At 48.6% G+C, this 20,978-nt stretch overlaps 1 protein-coding gene across 22 annotated transcripts in view; it reads left to right on the top strand.

The window, feature by feature from the left end:
• Positions 1–19,838, top strand: part of HIVEP3 (HIVEP zinc finger 3) — a 292,513-nt gene extending 272,675 nt beyond the window's left edge. For 19 of the 22 annotated variants that reach the window (XM_066982758.1, XM_066982757.1, XM_066982752.1 and 16 more), the window contains 3 exons: positions 2,700–2,798; positions 9,888–10,948; positions 13,503–19,838. In XM_066982758.1, coding sequence (XP_066838859.1) covers positions 2,700–2,798; positions 9,888–10,948; positions 13,503–14,396 — 2,054 coding nt within the window. In that variant the 3' untranslated portion in view covers positions 14,397–19,838. Of the gene's footprint in view, positions 1–2,699; positions 2,799–9,887; positions 10,949–11,577; positions 12,967–13,502 lie in introns of all 22 variants that reach the window. The other 3 variants (XR_010826517.1, XR_010826516.1, XM_048073021.2) reach the window with 3 other exon arrangements.
• The last annotated feature ends 1,140 nt before the right edge of the window (positions 19,839–20,978 follow it).

Below are 20,978 nucleotides of genomic sequence, written 5' to 3'. Positions count from 1 at the left end.
TACTTAAAACGTTGCATTCACCAGCCCCCAAATAATTCATGCTATGCCCTCCTGGGTAAGCCAAAGCCAGATGCATGTAGCACAGTGGATTTACGAGCTCCTCTGGGGGACGTGGTAGCACCGAGATGCTTGGCGGACCTCCCCTCCCGTGCTTCCCACCATGGGGATCACAGCGGGATTCTTGGGGTGCCACAGAGCAGAGTTTAAATGGTTCCCCCAGCTCACATCTGGCATTTGCTTGGGTTTGTTTGCTGTGGGTACCATCAGCGGAGGAAATCCAGTTAGGGATTTTTCTGTGGTAACTGAGCAAAAACGGGTCATTTTTGGCAGCCGAGTTGTGAAGCGTTGTGATGGGCAGACAGCAGCAGTAGGGTTTGATTTCAGAAGACTGAGTCAGTTTGCCTTTTCGGTAGTTAGGTCCAAAATTAAATTCCACTTCCATGAAGTCAAAATCTGAACTCATTGGATGCTTTCTGGCATAACAGCATTTCATTTGCAAAAAATGGTGATTCACTGGAAGCAGAGGTGTCCATGAGAACATGATTTTGTCCAACTGGGTTTCTCTGGGTCTACAACAAAACTTCTGGTCCAAGTTGGAGAAAGAGAGGTCTGATTTGGAGCAAGGACCTGAGCCAAGGTGGCCTCATCCTCATACCTGAGTGTCCTAACCACAGAGCTAAGGGTATGTTGGCGTGAAGTTAAAAAATAATAAATCTCTCTTACTGGAGCTGTTTTGCTGGATCTAAATTATTAAATATCCTTTGGAGCGAAAACTCATATCCACATCCTAGATGGGTGCCAGGGATATATAGTCAGCTTTTGTCTCTCTTTCTTGGTCTTTCCTGTTGGAGCTATTCCGTTTTGTACAAAATGGGCTAAATAAATAATTCATGGACTAAAGAGAGATGGACTTGGTAGCTAGATGGTTATGGCACTTTTCTGAGCTGTGAGGGCATCACAGGTAATTCTCTGCTCCGGTGAATAATTGCCTATTTATTTATACTCACCGGACCAGCAGCAGAAGGGTGATAGAAGCTCTCTCTGCTCCCACTCAGCTCAGGGACCGGGGGACTCTGGATTGCAGGAGGCAGCTGAGGGACCTCAGTCCTCAGCTGAAGGCTATAATAAAGTGTGAAAAGTCTTTTTTTTATTTATTTTATTTTTTCCTTTTTTATTTTTTCTTGTTTTTTTGAGAGCAAAACAAGCCTCGTGTTCAACACGACTTAGCTAACAGGAGGGCTGGTGCCACGTGGCATTGCTGCAGTGAATTTGGAGCCCTCCACCAGCTCCTGGGCTGTGCTGGGAAACCAAGCAACCCTTGGGTGAGCTTCAGCCAGGGCCTGGATTTCTTCTCATCATAAGCTCAGCCCACGGAGAGGCACAAGAAAGGGAAAGGAAAAACGGGACATTTTTCCTTTATTTCTCCTAACCTTTATTTTTTCTCTCCTTTCCACCTATCTGCGTTTTCCCCCTCAACAAAGTTTCCCCTTTGCTCACTGTTTCCCTCATGGATAAGTAGGGTTAATAACTGTCTAATTAACCTGCCTGCAACGTGGGAGTTAGAATTAGTGAGATGAGAGCCAGCCAGGCCCTGTGAGGCCACTGTGCCCACAGGTTATCCCACCGCAGGGTCTCGGAGCAGCAGTGAACATCCCCGCGTACCAGCCCCCACCTTGCAGGGGCTGCTCTTCCCACCCTAGCCCGAGGAAGCCTCGTTAGCTTTCTGCAGGCTTTGTCGTGATGCCAAAACCTGGTGTGCAGTACTCTAGGGGTACCTGTGGCTCCTCCTTCTCCCTGGTGCTTCATTGCATGGCCAGCTCATCGGAGCCATGCTGCTGGGGGGGGGTGTAGGTGCGCATCTGCATTGCTCCACTCCAGACAGCTTCATGTGCACACAGTTCTGAGTAAGTACTAGTGTGGGTTAAAACATGAGTGTTTTCCAGTGGAAGAGATGCTGGTTCTTCAAGAGTGTCCCAAGTCTCTCCAAGCCACCAGTGAAGCCAGGTGGGATGCAGACCGGGCTGCCCAGTCCCCTGCCAGCTCCCCGGGCTGCCCCAGCTGCCCACCAGCCTCCCGGGGTGCCCGCTCCCCAGCCCAGCAAAGTGCTGCTCAGGGTGGAAATTACATTTCCCAGCTAGCTCCGCTAAATACTTTTATCTACAGTTTTATCCAGCTGTTCAGGCAGAGGCAGCCAAAGCCCACTTCATTTTTTTTTAATTTTTTTTTTCCTTTTTCTTTTTTTCCCCCCACTGCTGGCATCTGGAGTATTCATACCTGGAGGCAGGTGACCTCCAGTGCTGGGATGAGGTGGGAGGTGTTGCCAGACTGCAATGAACTGGGAAGCATCTTTCTCTTTCCTACTATCTCACCCTGCTGCACCATCATACCTGAAGGCAATCCAGGACTTTTTTCCCTGCACGAGCCCCAGTGCATATCCGAGCCGGATTTTCAGGTTGCACAACAGCCTCGTACCCTGCCTGCACCTCCGTTCCTCCACCCCAGTGCAGCAGCAAAGGAATGAAGGGAAGATCTAGCCTTGCACCATGGGGTATCTGCAATGGATAGTGGTCTGGGGAGAGTCAGAGGCCTCCTTCATCTGGTTCAGAGCCAAATTATTAATTTTCTACTGCTAAGCTTGCAAAAATGCAATAATAATAATAAGCCGTATTGACCAAAATATGTTTTCTGCTTCCTTTCAGGGAATCTGACTAAACATATGAAGTCAAAAGCCCACAGCAAAAAATGTCAGGAGATGGGCGTGTTGGTATCTTCACTGGTGGATCTGGAAGCCGAAGAAGGTAAAATTCTTTAACTTTGTAAACTTGATATTGCTTCTGAGAAAAGTCAGTATGTATTCAAGCAAAAGACGTGGGGTGGTTTTGTTCACCCAAGGCTCCTTCCAGCACCCAGGAGTGAATTTCTGCTTGCACTGGGTGAGTTGCAGAGCCATCCTGGGGAACTTCATCGATGGGATGGTCTATGAGCCCGTGTCTTCCTGCTGGGGCTTCGTGCCTGTTTGTCTGAAATATTTTGGCTGGCTGCAGACACAAGAGTAAATAGACAGATAGGGAGCATCCTGCGTTTGGTGCAGTGCTCCGCATGTGGGCTATATACATAATTATTGTTAAGGGAGCTGTGGCGTGAGAAGGTGCTCTTCGGTATCTGGGCTATGGCTAGAGAGCATTTCAGTGCAGGAGCCTGATGGCTATGCTCCAGCAGAGCCTGTGTGTCTCATGGTTGTAGAGGGAGTCCCAAAGCAGCAAAATGAGACCCCCAAGAAGCCTCGCATGAGGCTGTAACCTCCCCCTCTTCACTGCTGCAAGCACAGTCTTGTGGGTGAAGGACAAATGGTCACTGCTGGCACCCCTGGTTAGGATCTGGAGCTGAAGTGCTGAGCATGAGCAGGTGCTCGTGCTGCTGCCCTGATGTTCTTGCCAAGGTAGATGCGCTCCCGTGACATGGAAGGTGCGCCAGAGAAGGACATTTCCATGAAAATCATATTCTAGGGACCTGCCCTGAATGTCTAGGCTGATCATGGGAAACTCTGAATTACAAATGCAAACCCAGGAAGGCCTAAATTACTGGAGCAACCCTGGGCTATGTCTTCAGGGACTGGTGCAGACATGAGCAAAAGGATCCAGCCTGCACCCTGCCCCACTGCGGGGAGCCTCAGCAAAGCAGGACGGGGGCAGCTGCTTCCTTCATCCTGCACTCTCCCAGGTCTGTTTTGTGTGTAGGATGAAGGTGAACCTCTCAGGTCTGTAGTGACCTGGAAGGTTTCTCAGCAGGGAAAGAGCCTGCAAAGCCAAAATAACATGGTGCTTTGACATTTAATGGCATTATTCTGAGTGCTTTACAAGAAGATACATTTACCCTGACTCACCTGCTCGTTTCTTTCATCTGCTTATGAGCAAACACAAAGTCTGTCCAAGGGTCTGTGAATTCAGGAGTCTGTCTGTGCTATGAGAAGTACACATGACTCTCTCATTTAGTAATTTCCGCCCTGATTTATAGTAGTATCTGCAGCTGAATTTCCCTGAAGTCATCCCAAAAAGCAGACCTACCCCTGGGGAGGCTGGGCAGCATCAGGCAGGACTGTGGTGACCATGAGCACTTTGGCCTCCTGTCTCCATCAGAAATGTTGAGGGAAGGGTGAGGAAGATCTCCAAAGGAACATGTGGAAGTCTCTTGCATACTTAGCTGTCTGAGCTAGGAAGAGATATTTTACCCAAATTGTTGGAGGCTGTGGTCTGACAGCTGGGAAGGGTTAGGTTATGAGTCTCCAGGGACCAGTTAGATGTTTTTACAATTGTTATTCTGTTTCCTTTAGCAAGACCCCGGGTATTTGGGGTTGGAGCTGCAGTGCGGGATGACCGAGAAGAAGCCTTAGAGGTAGCGGACCTCAAGTCCTCATGAAATTTATCTTACCTGCATTTGCATTCAGCAGGTTGTTTGTGTTTATAGGATGCACAGTGCATACCAGCGATAGAGGGAAGAGAGGCGCTGGGGGCGCAGGTCCATCTCTGTCACTGTGTTTACTCCTGGAAGCATTTAGTGCCGCAGAGCAGGGTGGTGTTTTCTGTTTGCATTGCGTTGCAGGCCGGGCATGACACCGTTGACCATTCCTGGCTGCCGCCCCAGAAATCCCAGTATGAAAACAGCTCTTGTGGCTGCATTTAGCGTTGTTCTTTCCCATTTCCCGTTTCACTCCCCTGTCTCACCCCAAACCATTTCGATTCCCCGGTCCCTGGGATTCATTCTGCCACAGCCCACAAGGGTTTGTTGACAATGGGTTAACGCGAGCTTCATAAAACACATGGCGCCACGGTTATTTTTATAAAGTGAACATCAGCTGAGCAAGTTCTGGAGACGGTGCTGTGAGCCAGGGAATGTTAACTCGGCAGGAACAACAAACAGCGCTTATCACCCCGGTCCCCTGCTGAGGTCAAGTCCATCAGAGGCTTTACTGGGATAGGGGCCGGTTCCCGGGCCATGGGCACTGTCACATGCTTCCTGCTTTATAGGTAATTAAAAATCATGAAGTGAGTTTCCGTACAAGCCCATGGTGGGAATGGGGTTTGCCTGTGTGCTGTGTCCTCAGGGTATAGCCACGCTGGCTAATTAAACACTCCTGGGGATATCTGCAGGCATTGGCATGCCGCTGTCCTGACTCAAACTGCAGGAGCGGTCCCCAGGTCAAGTCTGGTCCGGGCCATCTACCACACTTCCAAAAAACTATTGAGCACAGTTTGGGATTTATCCTGGGCCCAGGACCACTCCTGAGCGGGAGGTTGGATGTGGCCATCCTGTGCTGGAGGCGAAGATGTGGGGTGATCGGTGCCAGCTGGCTGTGGAGCTCGTGCCACCATCCTGGGACAGACGTGGTCTGAAGGCCGATGTCACGGTCCTTGGCCCGAGCAGACCATGGCTCAGCTTGCGAGCGGTGGGGCTGGAGGAGACGCCTGAGGAGGTTAGCCAGCCCGAGCCCTCGTGCCCTCGTGGTGCAGCAGCACCAAGCCCTGTCAGCCTTGGGCTCAGGCTCAGGCCAGGTGTAGTCACCTGGGCACACAGGGGACAAGGACATGGGAGAAATAAAGAGCCCTGCCACGCTTCCACTGCTGTTACTAGACACCTGTGCTTGTTTTCACAGGGGCACATGCATCTACTTTGCTGCTGAGTTAATCTCTTAAAACCATCTCATTTCACTGAGCCTGCTTTTCTATGTACCCGGTGGTGTGCTCAAGCTGTCGTGTTAGAGAAACTTTTGCAAGTTGCAAAATGCACTGAGCTCCACAGCGGCGGGGAAGAAGGATGGACCAAGGGTGCAAATACCTCAAGGCTGAGGTGCCTCTCTGCCTCAAGGGATTGTTCTCTTCCTTTTAAATTTATTGGACCTCTTGGCTTTTTTCTAGCTCTTCAGAGCAACCTTTCGGCCGGGCAGACATGCTCTACTTGGCTGGGACCTTTCCACAGGAGGGCATGGCTGAAAGAACCTAGTCAGGGATTTTTGCAGTTGCTGCCCCAAGGGAGAAGTGATGGCATGGCAGCAGCAGAGAGAGGCTGCTCCATGTGGGATTGCTGGAGGACTCCTTCAGTCCAGGAACAGACTTAAATAATTTACTAGCTCACGGCCTCCAAAAATCTCTCCCTGCTGTTATACCACCTACAGGTGATGCTTCTGCAGATTAAAGGCAGATAGGGAAAGCGGAAAGTGGCTCCTGAAATGTTGGTTATGTGACTCTGAAAAAACAAGTACTATGTTAAACCTGTCCATTATAGTCAATTAGAACTAATGAATCAATTAATTGAGTGTCACTTTTGAAAACCTGCAGATCAGGAGCCCTATTTACGTTACACATAATTGCAGGCTTCTGAGGGCAGAACCGCAAGGGCCCACTTAGCGGGTCGGGGGGAGTGCTTCCATTCGTCGCTTCGTTCAGCCGTGCGTCCCAGGCTCACACACGGTTAACAGCAGCGCGTGGAGCGGTGCGAAAGCCAGAGCAGGCCGTGAGCCAACAGGAGCTTGTGAAAACAGAGGGCTGGCAGGTGAGGAGGATGAGCTGGTCCCAGCCTTCGGCCTCACTGAGAGGGGAGGACTAAAGGAACAGCCCAGGCATGGTCGGCTGTGTGGCTGCGGGTCGGCTGGAAGAGCGCTCAGCAGAAATGTTGGGGCTGTCAGCTGGGGGACTTCTGTTTGGCCGTCGTTAAATCACTGCTCGCTAATTGTGGCTGAGCACGTGGTTGTTGGACACCTGCTAAGCCCACCGAGGGAAGGTCCTGCGGGGGCTGCAGAGGGACGGGAGCCCACGAGCTTTCGGAGAGGACTCCTCTCGCCGTGTTGCTGTTGGCTGCGCGGCAGCTTGCTGGAATGTGTTGTGCTGTCTGGGCTGTATTGCATTATGCAAGCAACCCGTGTAATTTTAGAATTACGAAAAATATACAGTCCCCATTTCCTCCCATTGATGAAGACCATTTGTGTTTGTGTAAAGGGGACAGTCTGCCAGGAAGGAATGCAGAAAGGTGAAATCGGGAAGGCGCGGTGTCAGAGGAGCATTTCCTTTCTCTCCTTCCGTCTTCTTTCTCACCTGGTTAAAGCTAACACTGGACTTTTGCTGAAATTTCACATATTCTGCCTCGTGAGTCAGGAGGCCTGTTGCTCATAAATGCCAAGTAAATACTAAATAAAACAGCCAACTGGAAGGTCGGAAGATTGTATTTGGTACTGTAATAGTTGGGGGTATGTGGATGGATGACAAAAGAATGCAGAAATGGTGCATGAGGAATCAGAGATCGCAGCTGTGTCGCGCATCCCCAGCTCTCAGTGTAGTGGGTTGGAAATAGCCTCCCCTGTGTAAACACACACTGTCGTCTCTCTTCTTCCTGAAGAGGCTCAGAACAGAGCCTAGCGATGAGTAGTTTAATTAAAAAAGCAAAGAAAAAAAAAAAAGTGGCTATTTTCATGTGCAGGAATAGTGCTGCACTCTCCTTCGGGGGCAGGCAGGCAGGGAGCAGCAGTTCCTAAAGCTCCCTGGATTATTTTAAACTTGAGTTGTATTTCACTTGATTGTTTTGATTTCTATTTAAGGGGCAGGGGAAAGAAGGGGGTGTTACTATAAAAGGAGATTGGAGCATAATTCTTCACTATTGCACTGGTTTTGCTCGGTGTGACTGTACCAGTGTGGTGGAATACCACGAGGATAACACAAACATAATGAGATGGCATGCAGAGCCCTCAAAGGCATTGATGGGGCACATTTTCCCTCCCTCCCTCTATCCCTTACCCCCAACCTCCAGTCTTCTCCTGCCATGCCCTTCCTCTCCCCATCAGCTCAGCAAAATGCTTCTGTGCTGCAAGCAGCCAGGGCTGCTGGTTCAGGCCTGAGCTCTCTGCCCACATGGAGCATGTTAGGAGGCCAAAGCAAAGTCCCTTTGGGATGCCCCGGGACTCACCGAGCCCTTCCCCTCTGTGGGAAATGCAAACAACGTCCCAGTGCGCAACCGGCTTCACGTTTCCCTCACTCTGTCCTTCTGACCTTGCTGTCTGTCCTGGCCAGCGCCTGTCTGTACTGCGACTGGGGCCAAAAAAAAGGAGACCACACAGGAGAAGGCTCTCCGGGCCTGACACCATGCAGCAGGGGCTGAGGCCGGAGCTGTCTGTCCATCCCTATGCCCACAGATGTCAGCCCCCCAAGCCAGAGGCAGGGACTAGCTCGTAGCTCTGGTGGTGAGATATATTCCCTTTCCAGGCAAGAAATGTGCGCAGTTCACCCCAGAGCCGGGAGAATGAGTCTTTTGGAATAATATTTGTTCTGAAGTCAGTTCCTTTGGGAGTTTGCAAACAACCCGCTGCTGGATCCTGGGTCCAGCAAACACCATCGTTATACAAGCATTGCACAATGCAAGCCAGCCTCTTGGTGGAGAGCTGCTAAATACATGCCTTGTTCCACTAGGGTCTGAGGGTTGCCAAATACTTCGTGAGCATTTACAGGTAAGGCCCCGTTATTCAAAGTAAACTGAATTAGGCATTTATCCACAGATCACAGGGACTTCTCCCTGTGTGGCCACGTTGCCTTCTGAAAGCCACCCTGCCTGCTGCAAGCAGGTGTGGTCCAGCCTCTGCGTTAACTCCACTGAGTTTCCCTTCTGGCTCGTCCTGCTGATGGCAGCCCTACATGGAAAACTGTGTCAGTGTCCATCGGAGGAGGAGCAGCGTCCTAGGATGAACTGATGGGGAGGAGAAGCCAGCAGTGCTGCAGTTAGCTGCCTGGCTCCGTGCAGGTGTCCAAGCAGCAGCTAGGCTCTCCCCTTGCAAAGCAGGGAGCAAGCGTGTCCCATCCGCACTGCACCCACCGCCTTGGTGCTGGGCTCATGCGGAGTTCGAGAAATTGGTATTTTCTTAGCCCCTCCAGAGCAGTGGGAACTTGCAGAAAAGCCTCCTGACAGCACGATTTTGTTGAGCTACAGTGACATCCAGTGGCTGTTCCCGACGGACCTCTTCAAGCTGAACTTTCATTTTTCTAGCATCCACTGCACATCTGTCATGGGAAAATGCAGGTTTTCTCTGCGCAGAGCAGAGGGTGACAGCAGCGATCTGCTTGCAGGCTTGGTGCCCATCTCAGAAAGCTTCTGCTGGCTCTTCAAGTAGAAGAGAGATACTGCATTTTATATATACAGGCAGATAGGTTTCAAATTCTTTGGAATTTTCTTTCTGTATACTCCGCTCTGTTTACAGACTCTTATTATCAAAGCATCACGATGTGAGGCTTCCCACAGACATGTCTGCATCATAATTGGGAAAAACCACAGAGGTTCTTTCAGCGCTGTTGTTTGCATTTTTAATAAAAACCTGTCTTGCTAATCTTTAAATGTCATGTTATCTAGACAGGACAAGGCCCAACACATGGAAGATGAGAGCTGTCATCCCAGCAGCCTTCCTGTGCTTTAGCAGCTGTAGACATTTTGTGGGCACCATTACAACAAATAGCTGTAAAAAGAACGTCAAAGGATGATAGTGCTGCTGTTCTCCTAATCTAGCCAGAGCTTTTTTTCGTTCCTGGAGAAAGGCAGCCAGGCTGTGTGATGGTGTACGGCAGAAGCAGGGGCCTATGGCAGAGCAATGGCTGGAGCCAAAATTTGGGCAGAGGAGGTGGTCGCAGTGGTGAGATTCACTGAGCTCAAAGCGGTGAAGGCACTGGGACCATCAGGAGCAGAAGTGGAACAGAGGGCAAAGCCGCAGGCTTCAAAGTGTGAGGTGACTAGATCTAGGAAATAACTGGGTCCTCCCTGCTCTCGTCCCATTAGAACTTTTGAGCAGATTTAGCACAAAACCACCCTGTGTCTGTTTGTGTGTCTTACGCTCTCTGTTTTGTGTCTGCCCATCCCTGCAGGAACCAGTGAAGACCTATTCCAGGACTCTGAGGGGCGGGAGGGATCTGAGCCTATCGAGGAACATCAGTTTTCAGACCTAGAGGAATCTGACGATGATGATGACAATGAAGATGATGAAGATGAGGAGGAAGAGGAGAGCCAAGATGAGCCACCTTTAAAGTTGCCGGAAGGCAAACATACCGGCCCACCAATGCACTCTTTAGGTGGCTCTCCATCTTCTCAAGAGGAAGGCACCGAAACAGCATTGTCCTTAGCCCAAGAAACTGTTTCCAGCAGCCAAAAAGTAGGTGAAGGCCAGCAGGCCTCCTCCTCTGGGCTGGAAACCAAGTGGTCAGCAGACGGCAGTGACGTTGCTGTGTGCCACAGCTTCTTGAGTCTCCACAGACCAGCTTTGACTTCCACCGAACAATTGGCTTCTGCTGAAAGGGAGTCTGTCACAAGGCCACAGATGTCCTTAGCTATGGACCTGTCAACCTCAAAAGACACCTCCCCGAGAAAAAGGTGGTCTCCGAGCCAGGACTCTGGCAGAGGTGGTGGCAGCAGCAGACCAATGCTAGCCAGAAAGCACCTGTTAACCAAAAACGAAACTTCACCGAAACGGTTCTCACCAACAGGAGAGCTGTCCTCTCTAAGGTGCCTGTCTCCGGGGAGAGGGTTGTCTCCTTGCCAGCGCGTCTCTCCCAGGAGGGAGGCATCTCCCCTGAGATGTGTGTCACCAAGACTTGAGCTGTCACCCAGCAGGCATCTTTCCCTGAGAAGAGAGTTGTCCCCAAGAACATACCTTCCACCAGAAGGGGATGTCTCCCCTGTGAGGCACTCGTCTCCGAGCAGAGAGATGTCATCAGTCAGATATTTATCGCTGAAGAAAAGCATGCCCCCAGGCTGTTCAGAGTCACCTAGGTATCCATCGCCTGGGAAAGAGGACTTGCCTGGTACAAGCAAATTAGCAGCAGATGACAAAGTTCAAAGCTCATATCAAGCCCAGCATGGAATATTATCTTCGATGCCTCTACCTCACAGGTTCTTTGGCAAAAACGTACAGCTCTATGAGTCCAAGCTGGTAAGTTCAAGCCCCTCTTGCCCTCTAATACGTTCTCTGGTATGTTTTTTACCGAACCTTGCAATGCAGAAGTGCATAGTGTCTGTGACTGATGTCGCAGGTAACCCAGGGAAGAGTGACAGTGGACCACAATGTGTTCTGCCCCTGCTGGTCTGGTCCCATTAGAAGGGACAAATAAAGCTGTCCCCTCTCCAAGGGGCTATTTACTCTCCCTGAACCAAGCTGTTCTTGCTTTTCCTCCCGAAGAAAGCAGTAAGGATGTCCACTTAATAATGTCTGAAATCGTCGCAAAGAGACTTTTTCCCTGGGAATTTCAGACCTATTTCTTAGATTTCACCAGATTGGGTGAAGCTCTACCCACTTTTCCGTGGTCAGTGACCTGAACCAGATTTGGGCTAGCCAAGGGTCTTACACCCTGTTGCTGACTCCTGGGCTATGTGGATGTGTAGCCCCCTCTGTTGGATTAACTGCTGAGAAATGTTTGTTTGGACATCTCTGATTTCATCTCACTTCTCTCTTCAGCACAGAGAGGTGCTTCCCACTGGGTCCAGAAAATTATTTAATCTCTCTGCTGGACATATCAAATCCTATGGGTAAAGGAAAATTACATGTTCCTCCCACTGCTACAGGCAAATTAGACGTCGGGTTTGGTGGAACGTTAAGAGATCTCCCATTTCTGCTGATGTGCCTGGCTCTCCTGTAATTTATGCTGATGAACATGAGATCCAGTTGCTGGAGTTGCTCTGCTGTGAAACTGGTGTGAGGAGACACTCGAGCCCTTAGGGCCTGCCCTGGGAAGAGAGAGGCCTTTATCCAGCCCTCGGAGGACCGGTCGCGGCAGATGCTGACCCAGGTCTTCCCCAGAAAAGCCACGCTGCCCAGTGTGCGTTTCTCCCGTGTCTTTGACAACGTTCCCTCTTTTGGTGCTACCTTCCTTCTGCTTTCCACTATGAGTGTTTGCCTTACCTTCCCAGAGGCCATCAGATATTTTAGGCCAACGCTTTTACCTACTTTAATGCTGTTTCCCTTCCCTTTTGATTAACTTTCTGTGGTGAATCTCAGGGCTGTGGAAACCCCAGTCCTTCAGCTATAAACCATCTCTGTCAGGGAAACTGCCCACCGCTACTGGTCGTAGCAAATCCTCTAAGCTCTCTAGTCCACAGTGAGAGACAGCAGTACCTACCCCTGCTTATCTGCCCCTTCCCACCTTGTTACTTACGCTCTCACCCGCATACCTATTTCCTCCATTGTCCTGCTCCTCTTACGCACCCAAACTCGCCTCTGTTGCTTCTTTCCATAGCAACTATAAACTTTCCTCTCATTGCTGAGATGGACAGCTAGGCTTTCGTTGCAAAATTACATTCCTGTTAAGGCCACAAGAGGCAGAAAGATCAGAGCTGGATTTGTTGGATACCCACATGGAGCTCAGTGTCCTTTATGGTAATGGTGTTCATCACTTGGAAACTTGAAGATGAACTGAGCTTAGCTTGAGCATAAGGCTTTTGTCCAGGTCTGTGCATCAGGTCTCACCATGGCCACGTCTTTTCCCACTGGCTCCTGCTGCAGGTAGCCTCTCCTCCTGATGGCTGTTTCACCAGCGAGAGGATTTGTTTGGGGTTTCCCAGCACCCTTACAGTGATTCTGCCAAGACCGTGTGGATAAGTGACGTTTAGGAAGCATTTGATTTTGTAACTGCTGGCCAAGTAATCGCTATCTTCTGTGGCTTTTGCTTTCTCTCTCAGTCTCTCTTTTGCTGCCTTCCTCTGCCACCTCTTCGTAGAGATCCAGCTCAATTCTCCATAGTTCCACAGATTTGCCCTCCAGTGAATCCTCAAATCATATAACCCCATCTTAATGGACAGTTTATTTCAGTTTCTGTTGCTTCCTCTTCTTGGGAGTCCTGTTTAGGGGTTTAGTTATAAGCTCATCACTAATTAATCCATTTCTGTTTAGCCACATATCTCTCCATGATGTACATTAGGAAACTATGTGAAGCACCGGGAGAGAAAGAGGAAAAGGTAAATTGGTAGGGTCTTAACCCTTGATTTCTACAGACCACACCATGAGGGTGGTGGTGGGGACCACACTGTTGGGTGTGCTTTTTGTTCATGCTCTCTCCCTCAGTCCAAAGCATCCTTGCAATTAGCACCTGTAAGGATGTAACGTTGCTTTAGTAAAATGCAATAAAAACTATTAATATTGTTCTGGGTGCTGAGAAAATCCATGTACCAAAAGGGATCCGAGGATGCTGGGAATGCTGGCATCCTCTGCTGGGGTTTCAGAGGCCACTCTGATAAAGAGCCAGGCCTGAACCAAAGCCCTGGGTCTGTGCCCTAACAGACTGTGTGCATTCGTGTACCCAGAAGGCAAATGCCGCGGGCTCTCTTGCTCCTTAAGGGTTTGGAGTCCCGAGCCTCCCTCAATTGATTGATCTCCCTCCAAATTAAAATTAAATGTTAACGGAATCGATCCTTATAATGAGCATTAATGATGCTAGTGCTGTAACGCATGCATTGCATTGATTTGGCTGTTTCTTCTTCCCTGTCCGGTGCAGAAGATAGAAGCGAGAAGCCCAACATGCTCACCTGGCGTCACGCAGCCCGTCTGCTCCAGACCCTTGCAGGCACCTCATGAAATACACGTCCACGCTCCCAGCCGAGGGGAAGAGAATGTCTTCAGCCACCTCCCATTGCATTCACAGCAGCTCGCGAGGACCCCGTACCCCATGATTCCCATTGGGGGCATCCAGATGGTCCAGGCAAGGCCAAGCACCCATCCCAGCTTGGTGCCCAGCTCAGTCGTGTCCTTGCAAGGGGGATACTTTGCATCTGGCAGCAGTGGCTTCGCAGAATTCAGCCAGGCTCCCGAGAGGGACGAGGAACCGCAGGTCCCGCAGGAGCCTTCATCGGCATCTGTCTCCCCGGTTGCAAAAGTTTCTAAATACACGCTGTCCCCAGAGCCCACGAGCAGCAGTTACTTGGAAGAGAAAATGAGGACTAGTGAGCTTCAGCAAAAGACAGACCAGGAGGAATACAGGGTAAAAGCGTTCGCCGAGTCCAGCCACGCCAAGCAGGCGGGCGGCTCGGCATCCCCAGCCAGCCCCAGCACAAACGACGAGCACTCTCCAAAGCCTTCGACGAGTGGGGACGACCCCTTGAAAAAACCGGGCGAGAAGCAATGTGGCAGCTCAAGCACTTCTTTGGAATCATCCTGCACTTTCATCTCAGATCTCCCTGCCCAGCCTTTAGACCGGAGCAGCAGCACCGGCTGCCTCTCAGAGCCCTCCGCCAGCCACCCGCACGCCCACCCGTTGTCCGTCCGGAGGAGGAACCTCTCCGGAGAGCCCAGCCGCCCAGGGGGAACCTCCAGGAAGAGCAGTCCACACCTAGAGCACGCAGATTTAGGTCAAACTCAAAAAAAGGTGGATGAAAACACGGGAAGTACTTAAGCCTCCACCATCAGTTCCACCTTTAGGCTTCCTATGTAAAATCAACAGACATTTTCAACACTATTTCCTTTAGTATAATCATCGCTATAAGAAGCACTCTAGTGAATGACCAAACCCATGGAAGATTCCTGGTTTTCTTTGTCCCAGTCTGGTATTATCTCCACATGTATGCAGTTACTTGTGCCTTTTTCTATACCTTTTGTTGCTTGAAATGTACAAAAATGTTTGAGGCTGTGAATATTTTTTTAGAGTTTTTTGGAAAGGGGTTTGTTAGACCTTGTCTTTTTTGCCATTTAGGTGTGCGTTATTATGGGCCTGAGAGATGCAGAAAGGAAAGGGTTAAGCATTTTAAGAGGAAGAAGATGCACTGAAAACAAAAACAAAAACAAAAAAAACTTTTTTTATATTGATTAAATGATTAAAAAGAAAACCAAACCCTTGCTCCTGTGTACAGAAGTTTATGATTCGTATTTATTACATGCTTTATTTAATTCTCGCAAAGTGCTTGTTTTTTTTTTTCTCGCATCCCTCTGATTGCCTATGGTTGTGCTTTAAACACTTGAGACTGCTTTACATTTGAAAAACGTGTTTACCCTGAACTTGTAAATGAAACTAGCACTTCCTCGAGGAGGGGGAGGTTTGTTCCCCGTGAGAGAAATTTTCACTCAAAAATAAAAAATAATTGTGAGCATCTCTCCCTCCTGCAGAACCCATCAAAGCACTTTTTAAAAAAGGGACACACACATTAAAAAAAAAAAAAGAAAAAAAAAAAAAAGAAAAAGAGAAGTTCTTCTTCAAAGATTTTACTGCAAGAACGTAGGAATGTATCGAATGTAACCCCGGTGCCAGGACTGGCCTCCTGCTTGCTTTAATCCTGCCATCCCACGCCCGGCATCGCCCGGCAGAGTCCTGCGTGTGCCTGAGAGCCCTGTTCTGGGCTCTGGAAGCCCTCTGTAAATGCCCAGCCTTGCTTTAAGGGTGGCAGTAAACGCTCAGCCTTGTGACCATTTTTCCTCTATAGTTTTTAAGTCGTGGACAAGCTCCCTCCATCCCATCCCCACTCAGCCCAGGCTGGTTTTGCTTCGCTGAGCTTTAGGGATGCCGGAGGAGTTTGTGCTCTGCTCCGTAACTCCTGACTTACTGTGCCCGATTTTATTTGTATTTATTTATTTAAACAGAACACCACAGATGTAGCCCTTATTGCGCAGATGAGCCCTGTTTTGGTGTTTTGGAAGGAAAAGTTACAACGCTGAGCAGTTAATGTTTGCAGTCGGCTTGTTCGGCATGCATGGTAACTTTTTCCAGAGCAGATTTTTCACTCTGACCATCCGTGGCGGAGCAATGGCCTCTACTGCCAATAGATGCGATACCAAATACAGAGAGACCCGATGGAGCCATTCCTCTCCGTCACGTCAACATGCTTTTTAAAATACAAATCTTCGATACATGTTTGCCCTAGCAGACAGCAGGCTCTTTACTACTTCAGAGGGTTTTCTGGTCTATGTAATGGAATCTGTACAAACCTTTTATTTTATTTTATTTTATTTTAACAAAAGAAAAAAAAAACAGAGAGAGTTATGATAAAAATATTTAACCAGTGGACCAGTTCTTTCTTCTTTCAGAGCTGTTCCAGGTTATCGGGTACGTAATACACTTTTTTTAAAAAATAAAAAAAATAAAATTAAAAAAAAAATAATCAAAGAAAACCCTGAATGAGAACATATTTCCTTGCCAGACTTGATGAGCTATGAACTGTTCCCGTTTCATGGGCAAATACTATAGTTTTTTTAATAATCTGTGATTTTAATTTTTATTTTTTTGCTTTTCTTGTAAAGGGAATTAAGTACAAAAGAAGATATCATGGAAATAACATTAAGGCTGTGACACTGACCAAAACAATGTCCAGAACCCACTTCTACCTTAATTAGCACTTTTATTAAGTTTCCCTTTTTCCCATCTACCCCTCTCTGGCCCCCAGCCTGGAAGCTGGTCCTGCTTTCAAAGCCAGCCAGATCCCAGGGCAGAAGCCAAGGGCTGTGAGTTCAATTCAGCCCAGCATCTCTGCTCAGAGAAACTCCTAAGCACCAGCTTAAATCCTCCTTGCTTTAATAGCATTTGAGTGTGTGCTTAGTACCGAGATGCCTTGGAGCGGGCTGCTCAGCCCTGGTCGCGGCGAGCATCCCTGGTTACCATCTACCCCTCCAAGTCCAGCGCCAGGTTTGAATTTCCTGGCTTCTCCCACTTTTTTCCCCCCTTGCCCTTGTCACACTCTTAACATTATTCCAAGGTAGCTTTTTGTATTTAATTTTTTAAAAATATATATACATATATATATATAGAAACTGTACATAAAGAAAAACAATGCAGCAATTGTGCACTCAGCATCCTGTTTTCATTAGGTGCATTTGATACGAGCTTTGGGCTAGATCAAATTTGCTCAGTTTCTTTCTGTAACTATATTGTAATCCTTGACCTGTTGATCCTTGGCACAGGTAGGTTTTTTTTGTGTGTTTCTTTTATTTTTTATTTTTTTCCCCCTCCATCATTTCTGAACAGAGGGGGGAAAAAAAAAAAAAAAGTCTATCAAACTCCAGAAACCACTCAGTCCATTGCTTTCGTTTTGTGTTTTTATTGTTATTTTATTTTTTATGATTTTTTTAAAGCTTTTCCAGACGCTCAAGATGAGTGGAAGCATTCTGCATCTCAGCTGCAGGGCGTCGCGGCTGGCACTGCACGGGGCGCAACTGCCTGGCTGCCTTCGCGTGCATCTGAAAAGCGGGGAGAGGCGGGAAGGGGCCGTGCAGCTGCGAGATGCTCCCTGGATCGTGCCCCACTCAGATCCCGCACCCACCAATGGCAGCCACGGAGCGGGTGCGTGTGGGGACAGCTGAAAACTCAGGAGCAAGGCGAAAAAAGCCACGCTGAGTCTCAACCTGGTTCAGCTTCCCAGCGCAGCAGCTGCAGGCACGGCGGGGAGGCTCTGGCTGGGGTGAAATGGTGCTTCATGCGATACCTAACGGGCGCAATATGGCCTATTATAGGCAAAAAGAATCATTATATATATATATATATATATATTGATATTTAAGGGCTAATTATCCCGCTGACAGCTCAGAGCTCCGCAGGAAGGGCGTCCTCCTCTGCGCCGGCACCAGCATCTCCGTCTGCGGGCAGGGCGGGCGTCCCTGGGGGCTGCTCCATCCCTGCCGTGCCATCACAGTGTGACCTTGAGCAATTTGGGGATCCCCTCAGCCTCGTACTCAGCCAAGGAGAGCGGCGGTGTGGCTCCGCTTGCTTTCATTGAGTTGCACCTTATTTGTGGTGGGGCTGAAGACCCAGCTATCCCTGGTGGCTGCATTTCCTACCTGGAGCACCTGCCAGCTTCTCACTTGGTGAAACCTTTTTGCAAGTCACAGCTTTTAATATCATTTTGTCTGTCCAGTCTGTCCACAAAATAGGGATGATAAATTTGGGTTTCCCTTCCGCAAGGGCTGCAGGGATGGATAAGTTTATATCTGCGCAGGCACTTTGCAGAGGCAGGCAGCAGCATTGTTTTAAAGAGAATGTATTAATCATGCAAGTAGGCAAATTAAAAACCAAAGGCCGACCTTTACTTTTCATCAGCAGGTGGAAATAACATCTCCTGCTTTTCTTCTGGCAGAGCTTCTTAATTTATAGTCAGTGAAGGCACATGGCCACTGGCTGCTCCTCCGTGTCTGGTGGGTCAGCCAAAGCCCTGCTCCGATATTCCCATCCCTGACAAGCTGCTTGTGAAGTGCCCATGAATGCAAGTACTCAATGGTAAACGGATGCTCTGGCGTCCAAAAAATTCATTTTGCGAGGAGAACTTGGCCTGTGCACTTGTATGTGAGCTTATGTGTTTCAGGAGTTTCAATAACGCCTTTTTTCTTAGAGTTAAACATAAATTTAGCTTCTTTTATCAAGGTTAAAGAGTGATTTGCAGGACAGAGCAGACCACGGGAGGAGAGGGGGGCAGCTGGCTCCCCGAATGCCCCCGTGCCTTGAAGTAGGTCCCTGTCACCTCTAATTAGTCACAGGTTGTTGGCTGGATACCCAGGAACTGCAGCAGGAAACTCTTAAAAGTCATGATGAAGTAGCTCTGACTTTATGGCTTATGACTGGGAAATGTATTCCGTCACCTGCTCCTAAGGGGGGACATTTCCCACCCGGGTGTCTATAAGGTCTCACTCCTCGGTGGGGCTGGCTGATAAACCCACCCACCTGTCCCCACCAGTGCGCTCACTTGACCCCATCGAGGCCATGGAGGAGGACAAATTTGGGTGCCTGACCCCTCCTTGCAGTCGACCAGAGTAAAGCATCCAAGCGTCCTTCGAGTTGTTGCCCATCAGCTCCATCGGAGCCACGTCAGGCCCACCTGGCCACCTCCCGTCACGTCTCCTTAACCTCCACCAAAAAAAATCTGCAGGTCGGTTGGGTTTCCCTTAAGCCAGCTTTCATTTTTGCCTGGTTTTTGTTTCAAATCCACAAAAATAACATCTGAACAAGCAATATACTTGGTCACACTGAAATCATTAAAATTATTCCAGTTTCCATGCAAAATCCTAGACAATTTGATCTAGCCCTTTTCTGGTGTTTTTTGCAACAGTTTTTCATTTGCTTACTTGGTTTCATCATGTGTTTTTCTTTTTTTTCTTTCTTTTTTTTTTTTCTTCCCAGTATTTCCATCTATTGCACAGTATTTACAAATAAAACCATATTGTAAATATTTACACAAAAAAAGTAAAAAAAAAAAAACAAAAAACAGTCCTGATGGCATAAAACCAATCTGTTTTCATTACTGAGATATGATGGCACTTACGATCACTTTAGTAAATGTAATGTAAAAAATAATAATAATAATAATAATGTGTACGCAAATTTAATATACATGGTCTCATGTAAGATAAATATTTGCCTTTTTTTCTAAAAGGTGTATGTATTCTGTAAGTGGAATAGTCTGTAGAAAGTTTCTATATGTTCTTAAAATGGCAATACATTCCAAAAAAAGGTACTGTAAATATGTACAGCGTACAATGTAATTTGGTAGTTTTGCCTGTAATTTTATTTTAATTCCAGTTTCTACACTTGCATCTTGCAATGTCTGTATGGTTATATCAGTGAAAAAAAGAAAAAAAGAAGAAAAAAAAAGAAAAAACGAAACAAAAAAACAGGTAAAAGCACAGTCTGATGTAAAAAAGAAAAAAAAAATCAAAAAAAAATTAAAAAGACAAAAAACAAAAAAAAGAAGAAAAATACTCAGTATTTGATGTTTGTGACCCTTATTGTAAATGACATCTGTACTGTGAATGAGAAGTTTTTACAAGTATAATATTGCCTTTACTACAGCTCAGATTGTCTGCTCAGTCTGAGCATATTTTTAAAAAAATAGCATGTTGGAATAAATTTTAAAATCCCAACATATTACTACTTGCATGACTGGCAGTCTTTAATTTCCATTTTATTTAACTCAGTCGGAAACCCAGGCTGTGAAACGACAGAGGCAAATTCGGATAACCCCCCGCTAAGCTCCAGGTCCCGCATCCCAGCCCTCCCCCTGAAGCGCCCCAGCTGCCCCGACAGAAATGCCATAATAAATGCGTTTTTTAGTATTCCCTCCTTGTGGTGCAGGGCAGTGATGCAGAGGATGCTCTGCAGAGGCTGGACCCAACTCAGTGCACAGGTGGGGGCGGCAGCAGCACTGGGGTGGATTTTTTTTTTTTTAAGCAGTGTCCCCCAAACCTGGGATGCTGCACAGCATCTGTGCCTCCTCACCTCCCCACACTGTCCTCTCTCCCTGGGTCTGTCTGTCCTTCTGGAGGCGATTCGCCCCGCTGTGTCCTGCCCGTGTCAAACCCACGGAGGGCCTGATCCAGTTGGCCTGGCCCGGCGAGGCTGCGCCCCAGCCCCAGCTCCCAGCCAGGGGGACGTGGGGAGCCTTTGCAAGCCCCAGTGGTGCTCCAGGCTCTGTCCCACCAGGCTGTTGGCGTACCTACAAAATAAAAACCAGGGTGTTTTGGAGCAGGGAGGGAACCTGCTCCTTTCTTCTTCTTCCCTTGGCTGCTGGCAGTACCCCAGCACCCCCGCAAACCCCAGCACCCCCACAAACCCCAGCCTTTCTGCTCCTGCTCTCCAGCTGGTGCAAGGCTCCGTGTATGCCTGAGGCCGGGTCACCTCCAGCACTGCTCCTGAAATGAGCATGGCCATTACAAAAAAAGAAAGAAAAGCCCGTGGTTTCCCCCTGCTACTCGTCCTTCTGACGAAGCAGGCAGCCTTCAGCCCATCCACTCCTTTCTGCTCCAGTAAACCCTCGCGGGCAGCTTCCCACCGTGCATCCTCACCCCGTCGCCTCTCGCAGTCTGACCAGCCTTTGATGGACGTCTGCAGACGAGTTCAGAGACAAAAGCAGGGGAACAGCGGGGGGGAGGCTTTGCAAAATAGGTCAAGGAAGGCAATCTCTGTCTGATTTCTAGCAGTGACCAGGCAGCTGGGGCTGCACCAGCCAGCATAACCAGCTGCTCCGTGTCCAAGCATCAGAGCCCGCAGCCGGAATATTTGGCTCCG

The sequence above is a fragment of the Anser cygnoides genome, chromosome 24, assembly GCF_040182565.1.
Source record: "Anser cygnoides isolate HZ-2024a breed goose chromosome 24, Taihu_goose_T2T_genome, whole genome shotgun sequence".
NCBI classification, from domain to species: Eukaryota; Metazoa; Chordata; class Aves; order Anseriformes; family Anatidae; genus Anser; species Anser cygnoides.
This window is presented reverse-complemented; position numbering and strand designations above follow the sequence as displayed.